Consider the following 23,104-nt stretch of genomic DNA (forward strand, 5'->3'; position numbering starts at 1 on the left):
AGTCCCTAACATTCTGCTTAACATTGTTTGTGTTTCATGAAAGAAAGTCATACAGTTTTGGAACAATATGAGGGTGAGTAATTGATGACAATTTTATTTTATTTTTTTACTATCCCTTTAAGCCTTGAATCATACATTGTTAATTAACTGCTTTAACCTCTTGTTGTAACAATGACTCATACCATAGTTGTTTTTTTGTTTTTTTTAAATTTCTGTTATTTTAGGTATTTTCTTCTCTCACGTTCATGTAGAGGACTCACCTTTTATGAACGGACTACAGCCCACATCAAGTGCTGCTTTAATGCAGTGAGTGGGTCTGGCTTAAGTGCTTTCATAATTAACAGTAATTCCTATGAATAGTGAGCACGCCTCTCAGGGATTTTTTGTACTTTATAGGTGGAGGCATCCATTAAGGCTACAAGTGAAAATAATAGGAGTGTGTAAAAGTGTTATGTTATTATCTCTGGATTTGGGACCAATTGTTTGTGTACAAAAGGCCTTTATCAGGCTGTATGTAAAGGCCTGCTTCTATTTCTGTATAATCCTTCACTTTTTATGTGTTGATAGGATTCTAAATCATGATGTCATTTTTAAAGCTGCCTTTTCCCTTTAGTCCCTTTAAGGCAAATCCGATCACTATTCAGCCATCTTTGTAACACCCCCAACCAGCTGTTGTCTATGTAGGCAATATGCATTGGCAATTTAAATAGGAAAAGAAAGGGGAAAGACAGAAATAAAATACAAATATCAGGATTACATTTCAATAACAAATGTTAAATCACCAGTACAATCTGATAATTGTATCATGAATTTTGCTTCTTTAGCTTAATACACAAACACACACACACACACACACACACACACACACACACACACACAACTATTTTTCATGCTGGTCCAGCTAATGCACATGCATGTTCTATGCCACTTCCTTTACTACAGTTGCCATATTGAGCATTGTGATTTCTCCCATTAATTTTTCTAAAAGTGGTCTGTCTCCTCCTTTTTCAGGTATTTTCATGCATGTCTCTTTTTGTTCTCAGCCCATCCTTTGTTTAATCTGTTATACGTTGTGTCCTGTAGCTTATAGCCTCTAACTTGGAGGGCAGGAGCAGTGCCAGTGAAGTGCTGGTTTGTAAAACTAGTCCAGACAAACCCGGACCCCCCTCCAGACCCTGCATCAAGGGCCCTGTTAGACCCTACAGCTTCAGTGTCAAATGGGGTATGAGTCTTTATGTGTGCAAGTAGCAGAACTGTTCAGTTGAAATTGTTGCATTTGGTGAATTGGTTTCTGGCTGTGAGGGAAATTACAAAATCTAATTTATTCTGCTTTGAGGCAGACACAGTGTGATTTGCATGTAAACTAAATCTTCAGGATGAGGAATGTCAGCAAATATCAAGTTTTTATGTTTACAAATAGATATGCATTTAATATATTTGTGTTTACAAATAAATTGCAGAATATTAAATTGCCCTTTAGTACTGCTGTTGTTCTTGCTCATTCCAGTCTATCTAAAGCATGCATCACAATAGACATAACCTCGATGTTTTCCTTTGTGATGCACTTTCCATTTCAGTTGCTTGTCTGAAAAGGCGAGTAGGACAGAGTCTGCAGTTGTTTTGTGTTGTTATAGCCCTGCAGTGTGATGAAGCCAATATTTCCCCCTACAGTAATGAGCCAATGGATCTCTGACAGTTGCCATAAACTTAGAGGGTAGATGCCTAAAATATAGTGTAGATACAGAGAGATTTTGAAGTATGCACAGTCGATGGAAGAAGACACACCTGTGTAATACACTACAAAAAAAATCATTTTAATCAGTGTTTTGTTTTGTTTTCTGAGAAAAATATCTACATATCCTGAAAAAAAGATCCATTTAATTGAGAGGCAAAATTGCATAAAATAGAGAATCAGGGTTGGGGAGTAATGGTAACATGTAACAGGATTATTTCAAATACTATATATTAGTAAATGTATTCCACTACAGTTGGTAATCAGAATACAGTTACATTCAAAAAGTATTTTGATTACTAAAGAGATTACTTTGCCTTTTATTGTAATTTGTTTCATTTAATATTTAGTCTATTCAGTTGGAAAACATTTATCCATACATATTATGCGATCCAAAGAGTGTTTGAACTGCAGTGAAACACTTTCTTTTGATTTGTTTCATTCATACTAGAGCTTTCACACTGCTGTTGTGAGTGAAAAGGTGGATATAACATCATTGAGGAACTTGAGAGCTTAATAGAGTAGCTACAATGTGTTTTTAGAGCTTTACAAAAAATGGTTAGAAACGCTTTAAGAGATTAACATAAAACCAATAAATACACGATTAAATGCCTTGTCAAAGTTTTTTACAAGAAATGCTAACCAATATAGCCTATAACATCTTATAGAAAGCTTTGAATAATATATTTTCTGCCTTATTCTATTAACAGAATACACATACGATCAGAAAAGGATGTTGTTGTACACTCTGTGGGATTTTAAAGTTTGGAGCAGCAAAAATTGTTAACCTTGTGTAAACTGTTTTGTGAACATTTAGCTTTATGCTAAGCTTAAATGCTATTTCTTGCCTTTACATGCATCTGTTACCAGAGACGATTATATTTTATAATGAATTCAATGAAGAAAATTCACATTAAAGCATAACTTTTTTTCTCTAGTAAGACGTTTGATATTAAGGCAATTATGTACTTCAAGAATGTTGTTCTTAATGAGAATTTAAATATCGTTTTCCTGTCAAAATATCTAAAAATCCTTAAAAACAAGATACATTTAGTTGAGAAGCAAAACTGCATAAGAATTTTCTTACCTTATTTACTTGTTTATAGTCAAAACAACTAAAAAAAAATAAAAAATGCAAAAGTAATCCAAAGTATTTAGATTACATTACTGACCTTGAGTAATCTAACAGAATGTTACAAATTACATTTTACAGCATGTAACATGTAATCATATTTTCGATTTATGCCTAAAACGAGACAAAAACATTTGCTGATTAGGTAACAAAAATAAACTTAATTCAGTTATCTTGTTTTAAGGATGTTTAGACAAAAATACTGAATAAGAAAATGAGCTGTCTGAATTCTTTATACTCTATTCATACAGGTTTATCTGTTATGTATCCTCTTATAGCTTTAAATAATAGCTTGCATTTTAAATGCCAGTCACTATTTCAAGTAAAATCTGAAGGGTTTTGTTGCTGTTGTAGGATTTTTTTAAGGGAATTTTGTGTAATTTATGGTAAACACATTTCACATGTTTTTTTTTTTTTTCTTTTCTTTTCTTTTATTCTGTCTGTATCTTCATACTACAGATCCTCCACAAGACAATGGAGGTTCAGAAATCTTAAAATACCTCTTGGAGATTTCAGAAGGAAATTCTGATGGTATGTATTTATGTATGCAAGAGTACACCGGCATGTCATTTTGTGCTTCAGTTAATGTGTTTGTCGCCATCTGTCTTTATGTTTGGGCATGCACGAGTATTGCTTTGCCCTTGGTTAACTGCATTTCATTTTTAAGCATTTATAAATCCATCTTGTCATTTAGAAACTGTAAAAAATTATTAGGACAGTGCAGAACTCACAGTTTCCTCAGAAGGTTACATAAACCCTTTCATAAAAGTACATAGACAATATCAGATTATCCTTTCTTGCATTTCTTTGTCCTCACAATGAATCAAATTTGCATGACATGTCTTCTTTCTTTTCTTACTTTCTCTTTGCACCTGTATTTTAACTTCCATTCCAAAGGTGCATTTTTCTTTTACAGATATTTAAAGGATTAAATATTTAAAGGATTATCATGTGTGCAAAAATACACGGTGCTTAAAATGTTCATTTATACTGTATGCATGTTAATATTGAAATATGAAATATTGAAATATTTAATTGATTTGAAAATGTATGAAAAAAATTATGTGGGAACCCTGTATTTTGTAATGGAAAGTGTTTGTCCTGCATACTCCATCACATGTCCTGTGTATTTGGCAGCTAACCAGTGGGACATTGCATACAGTGGCCCTGCCACAGAGTGTGAGTGTGAGAACTTGAAACCTGGCACTTTGTACAGTCTGCGCACCTGTAGCATCAGCACAGGCGGCCACAGCCAGGTAACACACATCTCTTACAGGTGACCCTTCATTAGGGCTTGACAGAAAGCAAAAATGTATAATTGTAAGAATGAGATAATTAATTGATACACATCAGGGTTGGGCGATATAGCTAAAACAATTATACTGATATTTTGACGATATTCCAAATGTATCTTTATCTGTTGTATTTGCTCCTGAAATGGCTTAAAAGAGTGATTTTTGTTCCATTAGAGGAAGTAACATTCCTTAAACATTTATAGTTACCAAGTAGATTCAAAATGTTTAATGCAAGAAGTAAAATACCACAAAGGTCTACAGTACACTGAAAAAAATAAATAATTGGAATGGGGTTTAATAAAAAAAACAAAAACAACTAGGAAACAATTTCCATGCAGAACTTGCTTGTATATTTAACAGACCATATTTTCAAGTAAAGGCTACACACAATTCTTGGTGCCTTTAATTAGACATTCTCAAGTTAACTTTTCCTCACTCTTTGTTTGTACATATTACTTAAGCAATTATGTAGCACTGAATTTAATCATGCTTTTTTTTTTTTTTTTTTTAAGTATTTAGTCATGTACCACTTGACAAATGTATGCCTTCGACAGGGAAGCTTAATGCATGCTATGTAGTCTATAAGACAACAGCACCTTGCTTTAATGGCAATTGAAATGAGATCCAGACCTGTGCACACAGACATCATGACGATAACAATCAACAGATTTTTAATAAAAAATCATGAACTGGTAATTTTGAGTAGAAAGTAAACTTCAAACTTACCAAAGTTACCAAACGTAATAACAAAATCAGCAATAAAAACATTTAAACCATGCATTCTCATTAATTATTCAAACCCGATGGATGGGAACACCAGCTCCGAAAAGTAAAATTAAGCAAAATGTACTTACTTCATTTACTTATACTTTTCATTTACGAATAAATATGACATGGTTTTCTACTTTAGGATTGTTACAGGATGATGCATTTTAAAGATAAACATTCATAAATAATATTTACTTATAAGCTAGAGATTAATTTGTTCATGTTTGTATTGAGTACAAATGTAGTATTTACTCAATATTTAATATAGCAGAAAAGTGCTAAATCTTTTCTGCTATATTTACTTCTTTTTTTTTCCTGTTTAAAATAAGGCATGTTTTCCACACTGTTTTTCACAGGGAGGTATTGTGAAACTAAGCTAATCACAGCAGAAACACAGTCTTTAGGAAATTGAATAGTCAAATAAATGTGCATTAAAATCCTCACCATATACACAATGTTGCTTAATTTTATCACTAGAAAAATAGTTGTGAATATATTGTGAATGTTCAATGTGTTGTCCAGTCTTGATATGCATACAAACAGACAGATGTGAACAGATCATTATAGATACAGATATAGACATACAGTGGAGTGCATAAGTTTGGATCCCTCTTTTATCTCATAACTTTACTCACCCCTTTCAGAATTTATACAAATATGAGAGATAAAAGATCATATTATTTTTTATTTAGTACTGCCCTTTAGATGCTACATAACTGGGCCCGTATTCACAAAGATTTTTATCTTACCACTAGGAGTTCTCCAAAAAGTTCCTAGTTAGGAGTTTTTGCTTAAAACCTATTCACAAAACTGCTAAGAGCAAGTTTTACTAGGGAAATCTTAAAATAAGAGTAAGGCGGAGTTGACCTCATTGCTATGGATGACGTCACGTTTTAATAGCATGCTCTTTTAAATTGCGCACAGTGATTGGTAGACAGTGAAGACAAAGGTAGATGGATGGATGGATGGATGGATGGAGTGATTCCCCATGAATGCCCCCTTTTTCTCTGCAGCGAACACATCCACAGGAAAAAACACACTATGAATTGTCATACGATTTGCGGTCTGGTCTGGAGAGGGCATATTATACAGTGGTGTGAAAAAGTGTTTGCCCCCTTCCTGATTTCTTATTTTTTTGCATGTTTGTCACACATAAATGTTTCAGATCATCAAACAAGTTTAAATATTAGTCAAAGATAACACAAGTAAACACAAAATGCAGTTTTTAAATGAAGGTTGTTATTATTAAGGGAAAACAAAATCCAAACCTACATGGCCCTGTGTGAAAAAGTGATTGCCCCCTAAACCTAATAACTGGTTGGGCCACCCTTAGCAGCAACAACTGCAATCAAGCGTTTGCAATAACTTGCAATGAGTCTTTTACAGCGCTGTGGAGGAATTTTGGCCCACTCATCTTTGCAGAATTGTTGTAATTCAGCCACATTGGAGGGTTTTTGAGCATGAACTGCCTTTTTAAGGTCATGCCACAGCATCTCAATAGGATTCAGGTCAGGACTTTGACTAGACCACTCCAAAGTCTTCATTTTGTTTTTCTTCAGCCATTCAGAGGTGGACTTGCTGGTGTGTTTTGGATCATTGTCCTGCTGCAGAACCCAAGTTCGCTTCAGCTTGAGGTCACGAACAGATGGCCAGATATTCTCCTTCAGGATTTTTTGGTAGACAGCAGAATTCATGGTTCCATTTATCACAGCAAGTCTTCCAGGTCCTGAAGCAGCAAAACAGCCCCAGACCATCACACTACCACCACCATATTTTACTGTTGGTATGATGTTCTTTTTCTGAAATGCAGTGTTACTTTTACGCCAGATGTAATGGGACACACACCTTCCAAAAAGTTCAACTTTTGTCTCGTCAGTCCACAGAGTATTTTCCCAAAAGTCTTGGGGATCATCAAGATGTTTTCTGGCAAAAATGAGACGAGCCTTAATGTTCTTTTTGCTCAGCAGTGGTTTTCGTCTTGGAACTCTGCCATGCAGGCCATTTTTGCCCAGTCACTTTATTATGGTGGAGTCATGAACACTGACCTTAACTGAGGCAAGTGAGGCCTGCAGTTCTTTGGATGTTGTTGTGGGGTCTTTTGTGACCTCTTGGATGAGTCGTCGCTGCGCTCTTGGGGTAATTTTGGTCGGCCGGCTACTCCTGGGAAGGTTCACCACTGTTCCATGTTTTCGCCATTTGTGGATAATGGCTCTCACTGTGGTTCTCTGGAGTCCCAAACTTTAGAAATAGCTTTATAACCTTTTCCAGACTGATAGATCTCAATTACTTTCTTTCTCATTTGTTCCTGAATTTCTTTGGATCTCGGCATGATGTCTAGCTTTTGAAGATATTTTGGTCTACTTCACTTTGTCAGGCAGGTCCTATTTAACTGATTTCTTGATTGAGAACAGGTGTGGCAGTAATCAGGCCTGGGTGTGGCTAGAGAAATTGAACTCAGGTGTGATAAACCACAGTTAAATTATGTTTTAACAGGTGGGGCAAATACTTTTTCACACAGGGCCATGTAGGTTTGGATTTTGTTTTCCCTTAATAATAACAACCTTCATTTAAAAACTGCATTTTGTGTTTACTTGTGTTATCTTTGACTAATATTTAAACTTGTTTGATGATCTGAAACATTTAAGTGTGACAAACATGCAAAAAAATAAGAAATCAGGAAGGGGGCAAACACTTTTTCACACCACTGTATATAGTTTGATAAATGATTCTGCTGATGCATGACAGAAATTCCCAATTCATCTGCGCTACACAGTTTTATTTTGATGTGGCCAGGGAGCGCAGAATTGCCAAAACCTTTATCTCCGGTGTAATTGGGTTGTTTCGGTTTGTGGGAGAGGTAACTGCATCTTTAAGTTTACAATAATAAAACACCCTCATGATTCAGGTGATCTCAACATTATAATATTTATAATATTATTTATTTATTTATTTTTATTTATTTTTTTTCACCCAATTTGGAATGCCCAATTCCCAGTGCGCTTTTAAGTCCTCGTGGTCGTGTAGTGATTCGCCTCAATCCGGGTGGCGGAAGATGAATCCCAGTTGCCTCCACGTCTGAGACCGTCAACCCGCGCATCTTATCACGTGGCTTGTTGAGCGCGTTGCCACGGAGACATAGCGCGTGTGGAGGCTTCACACCATCCACTGCGGCATCCATGCTCAACTCACCACGCGCCCTACCGAGAACAAACCACATTACAGCAACCACGAGGAGGTTACCCCATGTGACTCTAACCTCCCTAGCAACCGGGCCAATATGGTTGCTTAGGAGACCTGGCTAGAGTCACTCAGCATGCCCTGGCGAACTCCAGGGGTGGTAGCCAGCGTCTTTTACCACTGAGCTACCCAGGCCCCTATAATATTATATTATTAAAATACATCGACTCAGTTGTGATTCAGGCGATACCTTTTTAAATGGTCAATGTCATAATAATATTCTAATATATTGTTTTTAATGTGGATTGACAGCAGCAGCCATGCTGTAGTAAAGACAAATTATTTTGTAATAGTTGTGTATGAGCAGAGACTATTTAGCCTGAGATGGAGCACTGGTATTAAGATGAAAGGGAGAAATTGGAACGCCCAATATGGCGGATGTAGAAAAGGCCAGCCTGAAAGGTAGTGTATTTTTAGTGTGATCTAAGCTGAAGAAACAATTTATGATATCTTTGTTGTCAGATTTAACTGCTGGTCTGAAATATGTTCTTTGATTGCAATCTTGACCAACCATTTAGGAGATCTTACTTTTTCCCCATTCAAGTAAACAGGAGCTGTACTTTTATGCTGCATGTATCCATAGAAAATAGCTGCCCTGGAGCATTCCAAAAATGGCCGCCGACTGGACTGACTTGTTTTGAAAGGGACTTTGGAGTCCCTCAATTGAGACCCAAAAGCTGGATCTCAACATCATATAGCCACTGTTGGTAATAGGTAAAATATGCAGAAGATACTGGGAAACCAAAGAACGTGCAGTACCTGGAGAATTTTTCTTCGGTAGCTTCAATGCTCAGGACAAAGCAGGGACACATGCACAGTCATTGATCATAGAGAAAGTAACACACCATATTAAGAACCAAGGGGATGTAGGATTATTTGTGTAAATTCAGTTATTATTTTGTCTTGTGGAAAATGTGTAAATATCTGTCATGTCAAATAACTTCATAAAGGCAGTGCTTAATATTTAAAAAAAAAAAAAATATTTTTTTTTTTATTTTTTTTTTGAGACCTCTTATTCTTTTTTTTATTTTTATTATAAACATTTAGCAGATTCTGCAAGTGGGATGAAAACGTATGCACTAAACTAGATATAAAGTTGTTATGCTGAAGTTTGCCTGTGTCTCTGCAGTGCTCAGAGAGTCTGCCTGTGCGTACACTGTCTGTAGCTCCAGGACGCTGCCAGCCTCCCAGGACTGTGGGTAAACCCAAACACAAAGAAGTGCACTTACAATGGGGTGAGAGTCATTTTTTCAGTCATTTATTTTAGGGATGCACTAATATGTAATTTCTGTGCTGATACCGATAACCAATAATTTACAGCTCAGTGTGGCCAATACCGATTACTGATATAAAAAAATAAAAAAGGTTTTAACCTGAAACTGCCAGCTAATTTATTAAAAGCTTCTCATTTGAAAAATGTGTGTCATGTAAAAGCTTGGAATTTGGACTTGCTGCTATTTAAGGGTTGGCTGATGTAACATGAACCAAAAATGTGCATATAAAACAAATGAATGCTGATTTGAATGACAAATTAATGACTATACACTTGCATAAATTGTATGGTGCTCATATATGGGTGTTTATGGGAATCCTGATGACTCGCTAACAGAGTGAATAATGAACTTCACACAGCTGTAATAATCCATTAAACCAAAATGAGGTGATAAACAGCATGTTACGAACATTAAAACAACAAAACACACAATACAAACCCTAAACTGTAATATTTAATGGTGTAATATTTATGATAGCAGCCAAACTATGTGTGCAGCTGTGGTTTGTGTGTTTCACAGATGCTTACTACAGTGCTCATCCTTAACAGATCCACTGTATAATTTATGAACTGTTAACACAACAATCTTAATGGGATTAGGTAACAAAAGAGATCGAATAGTAATGAGTCATAACATACTAAATGTCTCAACTCGCAAAATACAGCAAGTACATTTGTTTCACTCACAAATGAATGTTTTTAGTCATTCTGTGAAACTTTTTTCAAGATCTTTGAACCATGTTAGGTTGTTTTGGGGCTTGTTTTAATCGCAGTGCAGTGCTGCAACTAACAATGTGCAATTTCCCACATTCTGTATATATTTCATTAAGTAAAAGGGAAAATGATCGCCCCCAAGTAACATACATACATGTTTTTGTTGCGTTTTTGCATATTGCCTCATGAAACATGAACAGAATATGGGAAATGTCATGTCTTTCATACAGCAGATGATCCCGAATTAAAACCAGCCCCACAACAACGTAACAAAGTGCAGATATGTTGAAATAATCCAAACAGAGTGACATCAGCTTGGCTCTCACTTTTTCTAACTCACACAGACTGTCGCTTGGGGCTGCCCGAGTCTCTGCCTGAAGGAAAGACGCCACAGGCAGTCAGAGATTCTCAGCCACAAGCAAATAAACCGTAACAAATTATTGGCGGTAATTCCATTATCAGCGTGATAATATTGAGATTTTCCCGGTTATCGGCCAATAATATAACGGCCGCTGATATATCGTGCATCCCTAATTTATTTCCTTCTTTCTGTCCCCTCCCCGTCCTTCCAGTCTATCACTGTTCTGAGTTTATTGTCATTTCTGAACCTTCAAGTCTCATTTGGTGGTTATTTACATTGTTCCAAGTTCTCTGCAGTTTCACAGTTATTTATGATGTTGTAAAATTAAATTACAGCAAGCTCCTTGGAGGACTGAGGAGCAGTTCTTCTCTCACAATGCTCAGTACTCACAATGACACAAAATGACACCCTCTTTGTCATCCTCACAAACAGCTTAAGATAATTATGGCCACAGCGCTTTGCTATTCTTCCTCAATGTAACATTCTCCACTTGCTAAAGAATTCCAGTAGTAGACTGCAATGATGAGTCAGAGTCAGAGTGAGAGTGACTGTCCGCAGTGCGATTGACATTCAGACTTCCGGTAGCAGATCTATCAAATGGGTGTAATAGCACAACGCCCACAGCAGAGGAGAGATCTCTGGGGCCCTCACAGCAAATATCATGCTCTGATGTTTCTTCCATTATTGTGCTACTTCTGCTGCCGAAATATCTAAGAATACACTAGATTTGAGCTTTTGGAATGGTTGAAAACTTCGAACTGAAGTCATATAGCTGTATTTTCATCTGCCATTTAGGAATTTAAGCCTTTTATTTTCATTAAGAAGATAAAACAAACTTGTAATGTCTGCTGTTAACTCTGTTGTACTAAAGTGTCTTTTCCCTCATCTCAGACTGTCCCTCCTCTGAGGGGGCATGTGAGGTGAGTGAGTACAGTTTGGAAATGAGGGAGGGTGAGTCAGAGCCAGCTGAGGTCTATCACGGCTCTGATCTGGAGTGCACCGTGGGCAGTCTGCTCCCTGGAGCCACCTACAGCTTCCGCGTGCGTGCTACCAATGAAGCAGGGGTGAGTGATGCCATGAATAGGGCAACTGAGTATCAAGAACTGAATAATTCAATGCAAGGATGTAACCAAATATTCAAGGTTGTGGGGGACCAAATGAAAAAGTTTAAGAATCATTGGAAAAACCCATGTTGATTGATTTCTAGGTGTTTCCTTTCTCAGTTGATAGGTTTCCATCCAAATATTTTGCATTTTTTTATTTAGTTTTAATTTCTAAAAATTTGACAAAAAGAAAATTTGAATTATTGCACGTTTCCATTCAGTACCAGTGTTGGGTAAGTTACTTAAAAATAGTAATCCACGACATATTACTAATTATTTATCTAAAATTGTAATCAAATTACTTTACTAATTACTTCTTTGAAAAGGTATTCACATTACTAATTACTTTACTTTTTAGTTACTTTCTAAAACACTTTTCTGCTCAACAAATGTAAAATAATATCTATGTTTCTTGTTCATTTTTACACACAAGTCATACACTCAGCACCTCACATTTCTCCTTCACAATGACTGTTTATGGGGCCATAATTCATGTATTCTACATAAATAATATATTAGAAATAATTAGAAATAAGAATAACCCTATAATGTACTTAAAAGTAAATAAATTGAAAGTTGGTATCTGTAATCTGATTACAATCATTTCAAATGCAATATACTACACTACTTTTTTTTATTACAAAAAATGCTATTAGATTACAGTAACTAATTACTTTGTAATTAGATTACATCCAACACTCAGAGTCAGAGCCAGGATAATTTACCCGAGGTGGCATTTTAAATTTTAAAGGGGATGCAGATTGGTCACTTTTCCCTAAGATATGACTGTTGAAAATGAAGTTTTTTTTTTTTTTTTTTCAATTAATTGTCTATCTTTGTTACCATCTGAAAGGCAGCAGGAGTCATGGCTTTGATAGATATGCAGATGCATAAGCTAAACAGAAACATCACCAAACATTAGAAATAAATAAAATCTATTAAAATGAAAAAGCTTTGACAGTTACAGTTTCTTGTATGCTCATTTTCTCACTTTCCTAATAATGAATTAGGTATAGTATTTAAAAATAAGGCAGATGTTCATTAATCTAAATGTAAATTTTTCTAAAGAAGAGAGCAGTCAATTTGCCAGACAGCGTAACTCCTGTCCCCACCTTTCACCTGAAACATTCAATTACTCACCACAAATAGTTTAAGGATTAATTTGCTTAATTTAATTTGTTTTACTACTGAGTTATCACATTTAAATGATAATAGTTCAATTATAAAAATTGGTTCAAATACAACATTTTGATGGGGGTGGTGGGGGCACAGTGGTCTGGCTGAAGGGGCACTGTCCCCTGGTGCCTCCCCCCCACCCCCGTGGCACCAACCCTGCCAACACTGTTCACTACATCATGTGCATTATCTTGAAGGAGCCCGACTTTTCATGATGGAGCAGCAGAATGACCTCCTTGCTTCGAGGAGTGTTGTATTTGCAGTATTGGAGCAATTGGAGATCGTTTTATTAGATGCTGCCGGGAGACACCGCAGAATGAGTGCAATACCTCATATAATGAGGGCTGAAATGAAATGGGAGCACCCATGCTCAAAACTGTTCTGGCAGATTGTGAGGATCCACTTTAATGTCCAGCTGTGGTTTTAACACATCAAGCTTTCGCAAACCCATAGCACGTGTACAAATCTTCAAAACGTGTCTATTGCGCATTTTGGCTTATGTGAAACTCTAGAAAATCTGCCTCATTTCCATTCAGGTTTTCTTGCGCGCATATTTGAAATTTGCATAAAATTAGTGGGAGGGAAACCCACAAAATGTACTTTTCAAAGTGTCCCCAGCTCATATTGCACCTTTGATGTTGTTATGTTATTTTAGAAGGCTAGAATTAAAAGCTGTGTGGCAAGTAATCTATGTAATCAGGATTAACTGTCCCTCTAGATGTCATCTTTTCCTTATAGTAATCAATGAAAATATTTCTCCAACATCAGTAAATCAGAATAATCATCTACCGTTCCTTCTGTCAGTATGTTCAATCCAGCAGTGTTCAGAGAGGCAGTGAGTCTTACTTTCTCCTCTAATTATTTGTTTGTCACTACCATTGAGGACCATTCTCTGTCTCTGCGGCAAGAGTGTTATTTAGTATTCAGAGCAAGTGTGAGGGCCAGAGGTGTGATCTTAACCCGCTTCTCTGGCTTACTTTTGTTTGGGTTTTTTTAGGCAAACTCCCAGCATTTTAATAATCGATGCAAAAGAGTCTTGCATCAGATTGAAAGATACGGAATGCATGCTTTCATTTTTGAGTGATGTAAATAAAGCCGTTTTGTCCTTTTAGAAACAACTAGTTGCAGATAAGTAGCATTTACTGATAGAATTGACTTCAGAACATACAAAGATACTATATGTTTGTACATTTTGTATTATGTATTGAACATTGACATTTTAATTTGAAAATCTTTCTTTCCTTTGCCTTAGTACGGACAATTCTCTGAACCAACAGAAGTAACAACTGCAGCTGGTCCTCCTAGCCAATGTGCGGCGCCATCTCTCACCTTGATGTCCAATACCTGTGTGCTGGTCAGCTGGGAGGTAAGATTCTCAGTAATTTAGTGCAATGTCTCCTGTTTAAAGCTCTGTGGATTCATATGTATGGGATAATCTGACCTATTCAGACCACTGGCCCATTCAATAATTAGATGTGAGGTAATAGTATATAGTATGTGTGTGTGTGTATATATATATATATATATATATATATATATATATATTTATGAACACTTCGATTTCACATAACCAAATAATCAGTTAAGCTTTCTTATTAACCGCTGTACTGCTTTTTCCTCTCTCAGAGTCCAGAGATTTCAGGAGCCGACATCTCTGAGTACCGTCTGGAGTGGGGCAGAGAGGAGGAGCCCATGGGACTGATCTACAGTGGCCCTGATACACAGTGTGAGATCTCAGACCTCACACCAGCCACTCATTACTACTGCAGACTACAGGTATTTACTGTGTTACTGCATACTACATGACCTAGTGCTCAGCCATACTCTGTCATTGAAAGGGTTGTTGTTTTAATTTACATCAGATTTATTGCTTCTGCTCAGTGATTTGCTACAAAAACACTTTTTAAATGTCTTGTAAATATATAGAGTGCTTTTTTAAAGTTCAACTTTCTTTATACTAAAAAATACAGGAAATGTCCTGTGATTTAATTTAATTATTAATGATATGGCTATATCTTTTAATACATGCTCTTATTAAAATACATGGGAGTAAAAAGAGACAAAATAACCTATTAAGATATGGTTTTTATTATATTACACGGCAGCAGGGTGCTGCAGCACTGTAGCCTCACAACATAAACCAAACTTGGATAAACTTTGGACAGACATTTGTACCTAACTTGTCATTTTTAACATCTGCTCTTTGTTCATTAGCATATTTAATTAAGACTAGAATAGCCTAGAAGAATGACAGAAAAATATGAAAACAGCAATGAAGGTTGACGCTTCATTAACTGTATCATCCTGAATCCATGAGGCTCTAGTCATTATGCTTTAAATAATGAGCTGGTGACAGTTATGCCATGTTGATCTAATGCAGAGAGTTTAATAAGAGCATGAACAGTAATAATGATTACTTTAATAAATAGTCTTTTTTTATTATTGTCTGTAAGGAATTACAGACATGCGGCTCAAAAGCTTTGCGTAAAATAAAACTGAACCCCTGGAGTTCGTGTGTGTGTGTGTGTGTGTGTGTGTGTGTGTGTGTGTGTATATATATATATATATATATATATATATATATATATATATATATATAGTACTGTGCAAAAGTCTTAAACACATAAGATGTTTCACAAAAGCATTTGTCTTAAAGGGGACCTATTATGTAAAATTCACTTTTACATGGTGTTTGAACATAAATGTGAGTCTTGTACAGTCTGTGAGTCTGTACAGTTTGTGTACACAACCACCCTACAATGTTAAAAGTCCACCCACTCCTCTTTCTTATATTTCTATTAATCAAAAACAAGTGTCTCAAAATGACTGGTTTTCGTTTCTGCTCTAAAGTGACGTTACTTTAGAGCAGACCACGCCCACGACTGGTGACGGACTCCACCCTATTATCATAGATCCTCCCCTGAGTGATCGACACACAGTCCGCCATTTTTTTCCGCACTGGAGCAGCTACAGTGAAAAGAACAATGTCTCAGTTTCGTAAGCGTCATAAGTGTTCTGCTGATGGCTGTAAAAGTGAACATTAGAGTCTACATATACTCCCGGCATCAGAGCCACTGAAGACGCAGTGGACAAGTTTTGTTTTTGAAGAAAATGTGCCCCATAACATACCAAAATTTGTGTATGTTTGTGCAAATCATTTTACACCAGACTGCTTTGTGAATGAGGGTCAATATAAAGCAGGATTTTCAAAAAATTTGACTCAAGCATGGATCAGTATCAACTGTTCGTGTTCCAGCTTTATATCCTGAAGATATAAGTTTGCAAATCGCCTTTCTGAATGTGCTTGTTAGCTGATTCCACGGCTAATGCAGCTAAAGTTACCATTGTCTCTGATTGTATTCACGGAGACCAGAGCTATGTCGTTATAGCTTGTTTGCACATGACGTCACGTCACTGCGTTGCTGTGGCGTGAAATGCAGATGGAGGGCAGGAAGTGATTTTCTACATAAGAAGCACTATCACAAACTCAAAATGCCTATTTACGGTGTCAGTCATATTGGTTCTGATTTATTGTTGCTATAGTATCCAAAGCACGAGCTGTAAAGGCACAGCCCTCTTCCGGAAAGGGGGCGGGGAGCAGCAGCTCATTTGCATTTAAAGAGAGACACACGAAAACAGTGTGTTTTTGATTCCACCCAAAAAGAGGCATTTACAACATGGTATAATAAATGATCTGTGTTTTGAGCTGAAACTTCACAGACACATTCCGGGGACACCTGAAACTTATATTACATCTTGTAAAAAGGGGCATAATAGGTCTCCTTTAAGATGATTATTTATATCTTCAGCTTTAGTGTGTCAATAGGAAATATAAATGCTAGACTCCCAAACATTACCTTTGCAAATAGAAAAGATTAGAATAGAAGAACAGGGAGCCCTGCAACAGATGGCATTGCCCCCACAGTGCCCCCCACTGAACATCGAGTCAGTTTGGGATTACATAAAGAGACAGAATCAGTTGAGACAGCCTAAATATATAGAAGAACTGTGGCAAATTCTCCAAGAAGCTTGGAACATCCTATCTGCCAACAACCAAGAAAAACTGTGTCCAGGTGTACCTAGGAGAATTGGTGTTGTTTTAAAGGCAAAGGTGGTCACACCGAATATTGATTTAGCTTTTCTTATGTTTACTGGACTTTGTTTTGACATTAAGTGTTAAATTAAAACTATTTGTCATTATTTTTGAAGACATCCTCACTAAGCAACATTTTTCACAAGTGCCTAAAACTTTTGCACAGTACTGTGTGTGTGTATATATAAGTATATAATATATACTGTATATAATTTTATATATTTACAATGTATTATATATAAAAATGTTAATGAATTAAAACTTGAGATGCTCTTGCTAAAAACGTCTGAACAAGTATGTACAAACAGAATACAAACATTTGATTTTAACATTGTATTGTACAAAAAAAAAAAAAAAAATATATATATATATATATATATATATATATATATATATATATATATATATTACTATAGCACATCATACATTTTATTTTGTCCCTTTTCTCAAGGCGGCAAATCAGGCAGGTGCAGGCCCATACAGCGAGCAGGTGTGCTGTCAAACCCCCGCCTCCGTGCCCGACCCAGTCTCAGTATTCTATGTACTTGAGCACGACCCCACAGACAGCGGCGTTTACTCTCCTTCCACGTGCCTGGCTTTGAAATGGGATGAACCCTGCAGCAATGGAGCAGAGATCACCTCTTACGTTCTCAAACTGGGAGAGGAACTCATCAGCCTGGGAAAGAGCACCTGCCATCTGCTGCAGAACCTACAGCTTGACAGTGACTACAGGTTGATGATACAGATGCAGCTACATACACACCTAAGCAACACACATACACAGGAGTCCAAAAGTCAGTTAAAAGAGTTAATTTTTAACAACATTTTTTAGTGAAAATTTGGTTTGAAAAGTATACATGAATTTCAGAATTTCTTAGTATTTGGTATGCACTCGAGCTGGCATGGTTTTACAAGTTTGTGCAAAACTTGATGATCCATGTTATCCCATGATATCATGTTTATCGCATGATTTAAGAACATGCTAAAAAGCATCATGTGTGCTTCAATGGAAGCAAGAATATCAGATCTTTTGTAAAAAGAGTAGAAAAAGTGTTCACATGGACAATGTCACAAACTTGCTTACATTTGATTAGTGAATCAAAAAAGTGCAGAATCTCAAATCTTATTTATGTTATAACATCATTTACATTTTTAAATGAATATAATAATAAACAAAGCATGTCTTCAAGTGACATATACCATGAAAAGATGCATTTCATTATGTATTTACTGGATTCGTAACCGTGGGAAACATCAGAACAATCTATTTGCTGCATCAAGTGTAACATTTTTACAGTTTTGTGTTTTAGTCATAGTTTTAGACTTTTGATGAAAATGTCCTTTTAAAATTAGTCAATATTTTGTCATGTCATATTCAGTTTTACGCTGACTAAAATGGCATGTAATTTAGTCAATGAAAGTAACATCTTTTAGTTGTTGGTCGGGTTGGGTAAAAATACAAATTTTCCGATGCATCGTGATCTTCATTTGAACGATCTCGATATCGATTCTTGAATCCCAAGATCGAACTTTAACTCTATGTGGCAACCCTCTATAATGCAAGTAAATCAAATGTCTGTGATTAGCCACTGGCTAGTAAATGTTCAGATTTCACTCACAAGTGATTGAGTAGTATAGTGGAGAAGTTATTAGCACAGAGGACCTTTCACTGCATGTTGAGAGTTCTGTGTGTCCAAAGACGAGATCCATATGTCATTGAATAATGTCTCGTTTAATACCTTTTCTGTTCTTCACAGTCAGTTGTTGATTAAAAACAACAAAAAATACTTGGATGTGCTAAAGAAATTATGCATGTCTTTTCTCGTTATTTGCGCTTACTGGCTGATGCCGATAGTCTTAAAGAGACAGGACCGATTATGCAAGTAAACTGTAAAAAATGTAACACAACTATACTGCAGTTGCAACATAATATATGCAGTTTCAAGACATTAATTGATGGAATAGACTGAATTTAAATTAAAAGCTAAAATGTGAACAATTTGATGGAAAAACTAATGATAAAATAAAAATGTTAAAATTAATATTTTTGAAGAAGGGTTGCCTAGAAGGGTCCTTTATAATAAAGAGCATTAGCTGAGAGAGAATTTCTTTCATATGTAAGCAAAATGGACATTGAATCAGAAATGTACCTATTTCATTGAAGAGATTAACACTGGCCGCATGTTGATTTTCATGCTCAGCGGACAGAGAATACGCACTAGCAACCAACAACCGTTTGGCTTTCTGATTCTCTATGAGCCAAATCTACTTCCTGCAGAGAGCAGTTATGCTTCATTTCGGGGCTCATTTGAATTCGGCTGCCAGTGTTGTCCATTTCAGCAAAGTGTGACGCCAAAACCATATCACCAACGCTGCCCATTTCCTCCCCCTGCCCAGGAGAGCAGTGGGTAAACAGCAGTGTGTTAATGAAAGAAGGCCAGAGGGCAAAGTTTGTGTGTGCATCTATAGAGTGTGGCCCATAACAGGCCACCTATCTCTGCATGGGGCCACCACAGCACACATAACAGTGTCTCTATCAAACAGCTTATGCAACTGATGTTTTTGTCTGAGAGCTTGATTTTGGCTCTTGAATTAGAGGCCTGCGCAGGACTTAATTTTTTCATTTTCGTCTCACCTCCTGCCCGCACCTGCAGAATGTTACCCTCTGTCCTCCAAGGTCAGAAATTAACCAGGGCTTGCGGGCAAGAATGCAACTGAAATTGAAATAAATGGGAGGCATTTTTAAAATATGACTAATTTTTATCTTATCAAACATTTGATATATTTCATTCTAGGCTTATTTATTTATGGGATTATTCCCTTTTGAAAAAACTGTTCTGACCTGTAGCTGTCAGATGTTTACTATTAGATGCTGTTGAATGTGTAGCTAATATAAAGTGTTTTTTAATGAAAACTACTTATACTATATCAGCTTTGAAAAGGAAACATTCCCAATAATTAGAATTGAAATTGAAATGTGAAGCTTATAATTTTAAAAAAGCACTTTAAATCTTCTGTTAAAACTCGTGTATCATTTGAGCTGTCATTTGTATAGCCATTTTAGGGTTTATTGTTTGTTGACATTACATCATCATGGCAATGAAGTTTATAATTGGCTATAGCTTTACACATAAAAGGTTAGTAAGCGTTTTTTTTTTTTACACAAATCATTTTAATATGCATATTGTTTTCATCTTGTGGCTATACTTTTGTAACAGAGTATTTTAAAGTTTACTTTACTTCCTTTATAAATGCTTCACTGTAAACCAGATTTTTGCTTTTTGTAAAGAAAAAGAGGGGCAAGTCCAAATTAATTTTTGCGGAAATCAACATAATGCCGCAAATGCTGTCGAGTGAACTTAACTTATATTGAACGGAAAATATTCCTTTAAAAACCTTTTTATCTAAATGTTCATGCTTAAATGCTTCAAATTTGTTTTGTAGACATAGATATTGTGTCTATATATGAATTTCTTTACTCAAATATAAGATCGTTTTGATTTATTTTACATTTTATAGTCACTTCATACTGTAATTCCCATGCTTTTATTTGTTATTTCTTAGTATTTCTATTTCAATAATGAATAGCTTCATTATTAAACTAATATGTGGCAAATAAAAATAATAAAGACTGAGTAAGTGTGTCTAAACTTTTGACCGGTAGTGAAGATGTTAAATCACTCTAAAGACCTAATCAATTAGAAGTGTGGTCAGAGGGATTTAGTCAGGCCCAGTGTAAACAAATTTGTTTTCAGTTAAATGTAAACCAGAGTGTCTGGTGTTGCTGGCAGAGCTCTACTTCTCCAGTGCGGCTGTTAATTCAAGTTCAGACTCCCCAACCCTTCCATTTTTAAAAGCCATTTTGAGTGATGGCATCCTACACAAAGCGTTGCAGGTCTCACAACTGTCAAATATAAATATGATTGAGTTTATCAAGGTGAAAGTTAATGAAGTTATTAGCATTCGCAAGTGATTTTCTTGGGTTCTTCTGTGCATGAAGTGGCTGATTACTTCTCACTGTGATGTGTGTGATGTGATAAGCCACAACTCATTTCACACTGAGGTTACATCAGGCGAATCTCTTCAAAATAGTCAGTAAACCAGGCTGGTATCTTACCAAAAATAAAAACGATTGTTTTCGGGCTTATTTAAGCAATATGCATTTATTTTTTTATCAGCATGGGTGTGATTCGACCTTAAGCACAAGGCCGCAGGGAAGCCTGGCCGTGCTGGTATGGTTGTGTGTATATGTTTGTGTCTGTTCTTGTTTGAAAATGGCATTGGGGTAGACATGGTTGACAGTAAAGCTAGGGCACATCTGTTAAACCTGTTGATAAACAGATATGAAGCCCGCTATGCTATATCCATACATGCATATTCAGATGAAGCTGCTCAAATGAGTGTCATATGAGTAATCTGCACACCTCCTGAATGAACAGCAGTTGCAAGGCAGCAGGAAATACTAAGAATACAAAGAGCACATGCCTGTTTTTATAGTCACCACGTGTCTTTGTTGACATTCTGCTTGTTTCAAAAATAAATCCAGATGCTGAAAGTACTTGATTGTTTACCTGTCCCGGGTGATTTAAATCCATACTCCTAACATTTTATTCTTGGTAATTATCAATGAAACTGCAAAACATCATGAATGTAAAGGCTGTGTACTATTCTTCTGATTAAATGAGTTAAACTACAGTACATCTACACTTTTTATAGTACTTAGCTACACTACAAACTAACAAAAAGTAGCATAGTCAGATTTCGTTTTCTTTCTCTTATTTATTTAGCAGTATTTATCTGGCACAAAAACAATGAGGATCTCAATTAGGGTGTCAGCATCAGGCTTGAAAACTTAAGTCGGTTGCACACTGGACGAGAAGGACACGGCACGTCGATGCGGTTCAGGTGGTAGAGAGAACACACAAGTTACCAATGTTGTTAATGTGACGTTGATGAGTTTGCAGGTTAGTGTACGAAACTGGTGTAACTGCGCAAACTGAACAATTAGAAATGGCGATGTTAGTTATGCAGTTATCTGTAGCATTTGTAGCAGTTATCGAATTTATTGGAAAACTATGCGAGTTGCGCTCCGTGGCACGGCAGAATTTCAAGTAGCTTCCGGAGTCGTAGCTTGGCACTGCTGACAGATACCAAGCGTAAAGCTGCCTTTTCTTTGTCGCCGACATTCACATATGACTGTTGTATATATCTCCCCCTAGTGGTAGTTGTGTTGAACAGTAATTTTGCTAGCAATGGATTTTATTAATTTAGGGAAACGCTTCACCTCAGAATGACATTACTGTGTGATTTTGTTCACACAATCGCAGATGGATGAATTCAGTGAAATTCACGATTAATATTCATTTAGTATTTATTATTAATAGTATTATCTATTATTAATACTTTTTATAGTTATTATTATGATAATTTACAGCAACAACAACCATAATTGAGCAGTTAGGAAGCAGATATTTATAGATGTGGTTTTTAGGTTGTGCGTGTGCAGAAATAAATGACATGTACACATTTAATCACACATTTACTGTAATTACAAATGCTTTTTGTGATCTATTTACAATGTAAACAATAATTTCATAATTGTCCAAAATAAAGAAGTAGCAGGCATTTAGAATTAGTTATGAATGAATACATCACATCCAGTCAGGCGATTGCATACGGTCTAGTCACACAAGTTGAAATATTTGAACGTAGCCGAAGCTCAAATCGGATCCGAAAACTGTACACGCACACAGGATTGTGGGATTTGATAGGCAGCGATGGATACATCTATGCTGCCTTCAAAAATCAATCAGATGAAGGTATCTCGGTAGACAGGATGTGACGAGAACATTGGATCAGATTTCTCAAGGCTGTGTACTTACCGTCTTCCATGAGGGCACAAACTACAATTCCATGAAGCATTGCGAATGATGTCATTGAATATAAAACTATGGAAATATATAAAACTACTGATTTTAGGTTGTTATTTATAAGTATAGAAACAATATATTTGACATTTATGCAAAATATTCCGATATGTACAAATATATAAGTAGTTTAAGGGTGAAGGGAGATCGACTCGATTACGTCATTTACAGTGTGTCATGGGAGCGCACGGTCGCTCCGAGGTATGTTTTGCATTTTTTTTTTTTTTGTTGGCCGCAGTTCTCTGATTGGTGGATCTTTCTCTGATTTACCATGGGTAAAGTAGTTGTTTACC

The 23,104-nt window shown here is 36.1% G+C and overlaps 1 protein-coding gene across 5 annotated transcripts in view; it reads left to right on the forward strand.

The window, feature by feature from the left end:
* Positions 1–23,104, forward strand: part of LOC127442282 (fibronectin type III domain-containing protein 3B-like) — a 229,482-nt gene that overhangs the window by 187,946 nt on the left and 18,432 nt on the right. For all 5 annotated transcript variants that reach the window (XM_051700180.1, XM_051700181.1, XM_051700179.1 and 2 more), the window contains 8 exons: positions 1,084–1,222; positions 3,324–3,395; positions 4,002–4,120; positions 9,294–9,399; positions 11,404–11,576; positions 14,044–14,157; positions 14,418–14,567; positions 17,336–17,616. In XM_051700180.1, the coding sequence (XP_051556140.1) occupies positions 1,084–1,222; positions 3,324–3,395; positions 4,002–4,120; positions 9,294–9,399; positions 11,404–11,576; positions 14,044–14,157; positions 14,418–14,567; positions 17,336–17,616 (1,154 nt within the window). The remainder of the gene's footprint in view (positions 1–1,083; positions 1,223–3,323; positions 3,396–4,001; positions 4,121–9,293; positions 9,400–11,403; positions 11,577–14,043; positions 14,158–14,417; positions 14,568–17,335; positions 17,617–23,104) is intronic.

The sequence above is a fragment of the Myxocyprinus asiaticus genome, chromosome 6 (genome assembly GCF_019703515.2).
Source record: "Myxocyprinus asiaticus isolate MX2 ecotype Aquarium Trade chromosome 6, UBuf_Myxa_2, whole genome shotgun sequence".
Classification (NCBI taxonomy): Eukaryota; Metazoa; Chordata; class Actinopteri; order Cypriniformes; family Catostomidae; genus Myxocyprinus; species Myxocyprinus asiaticus.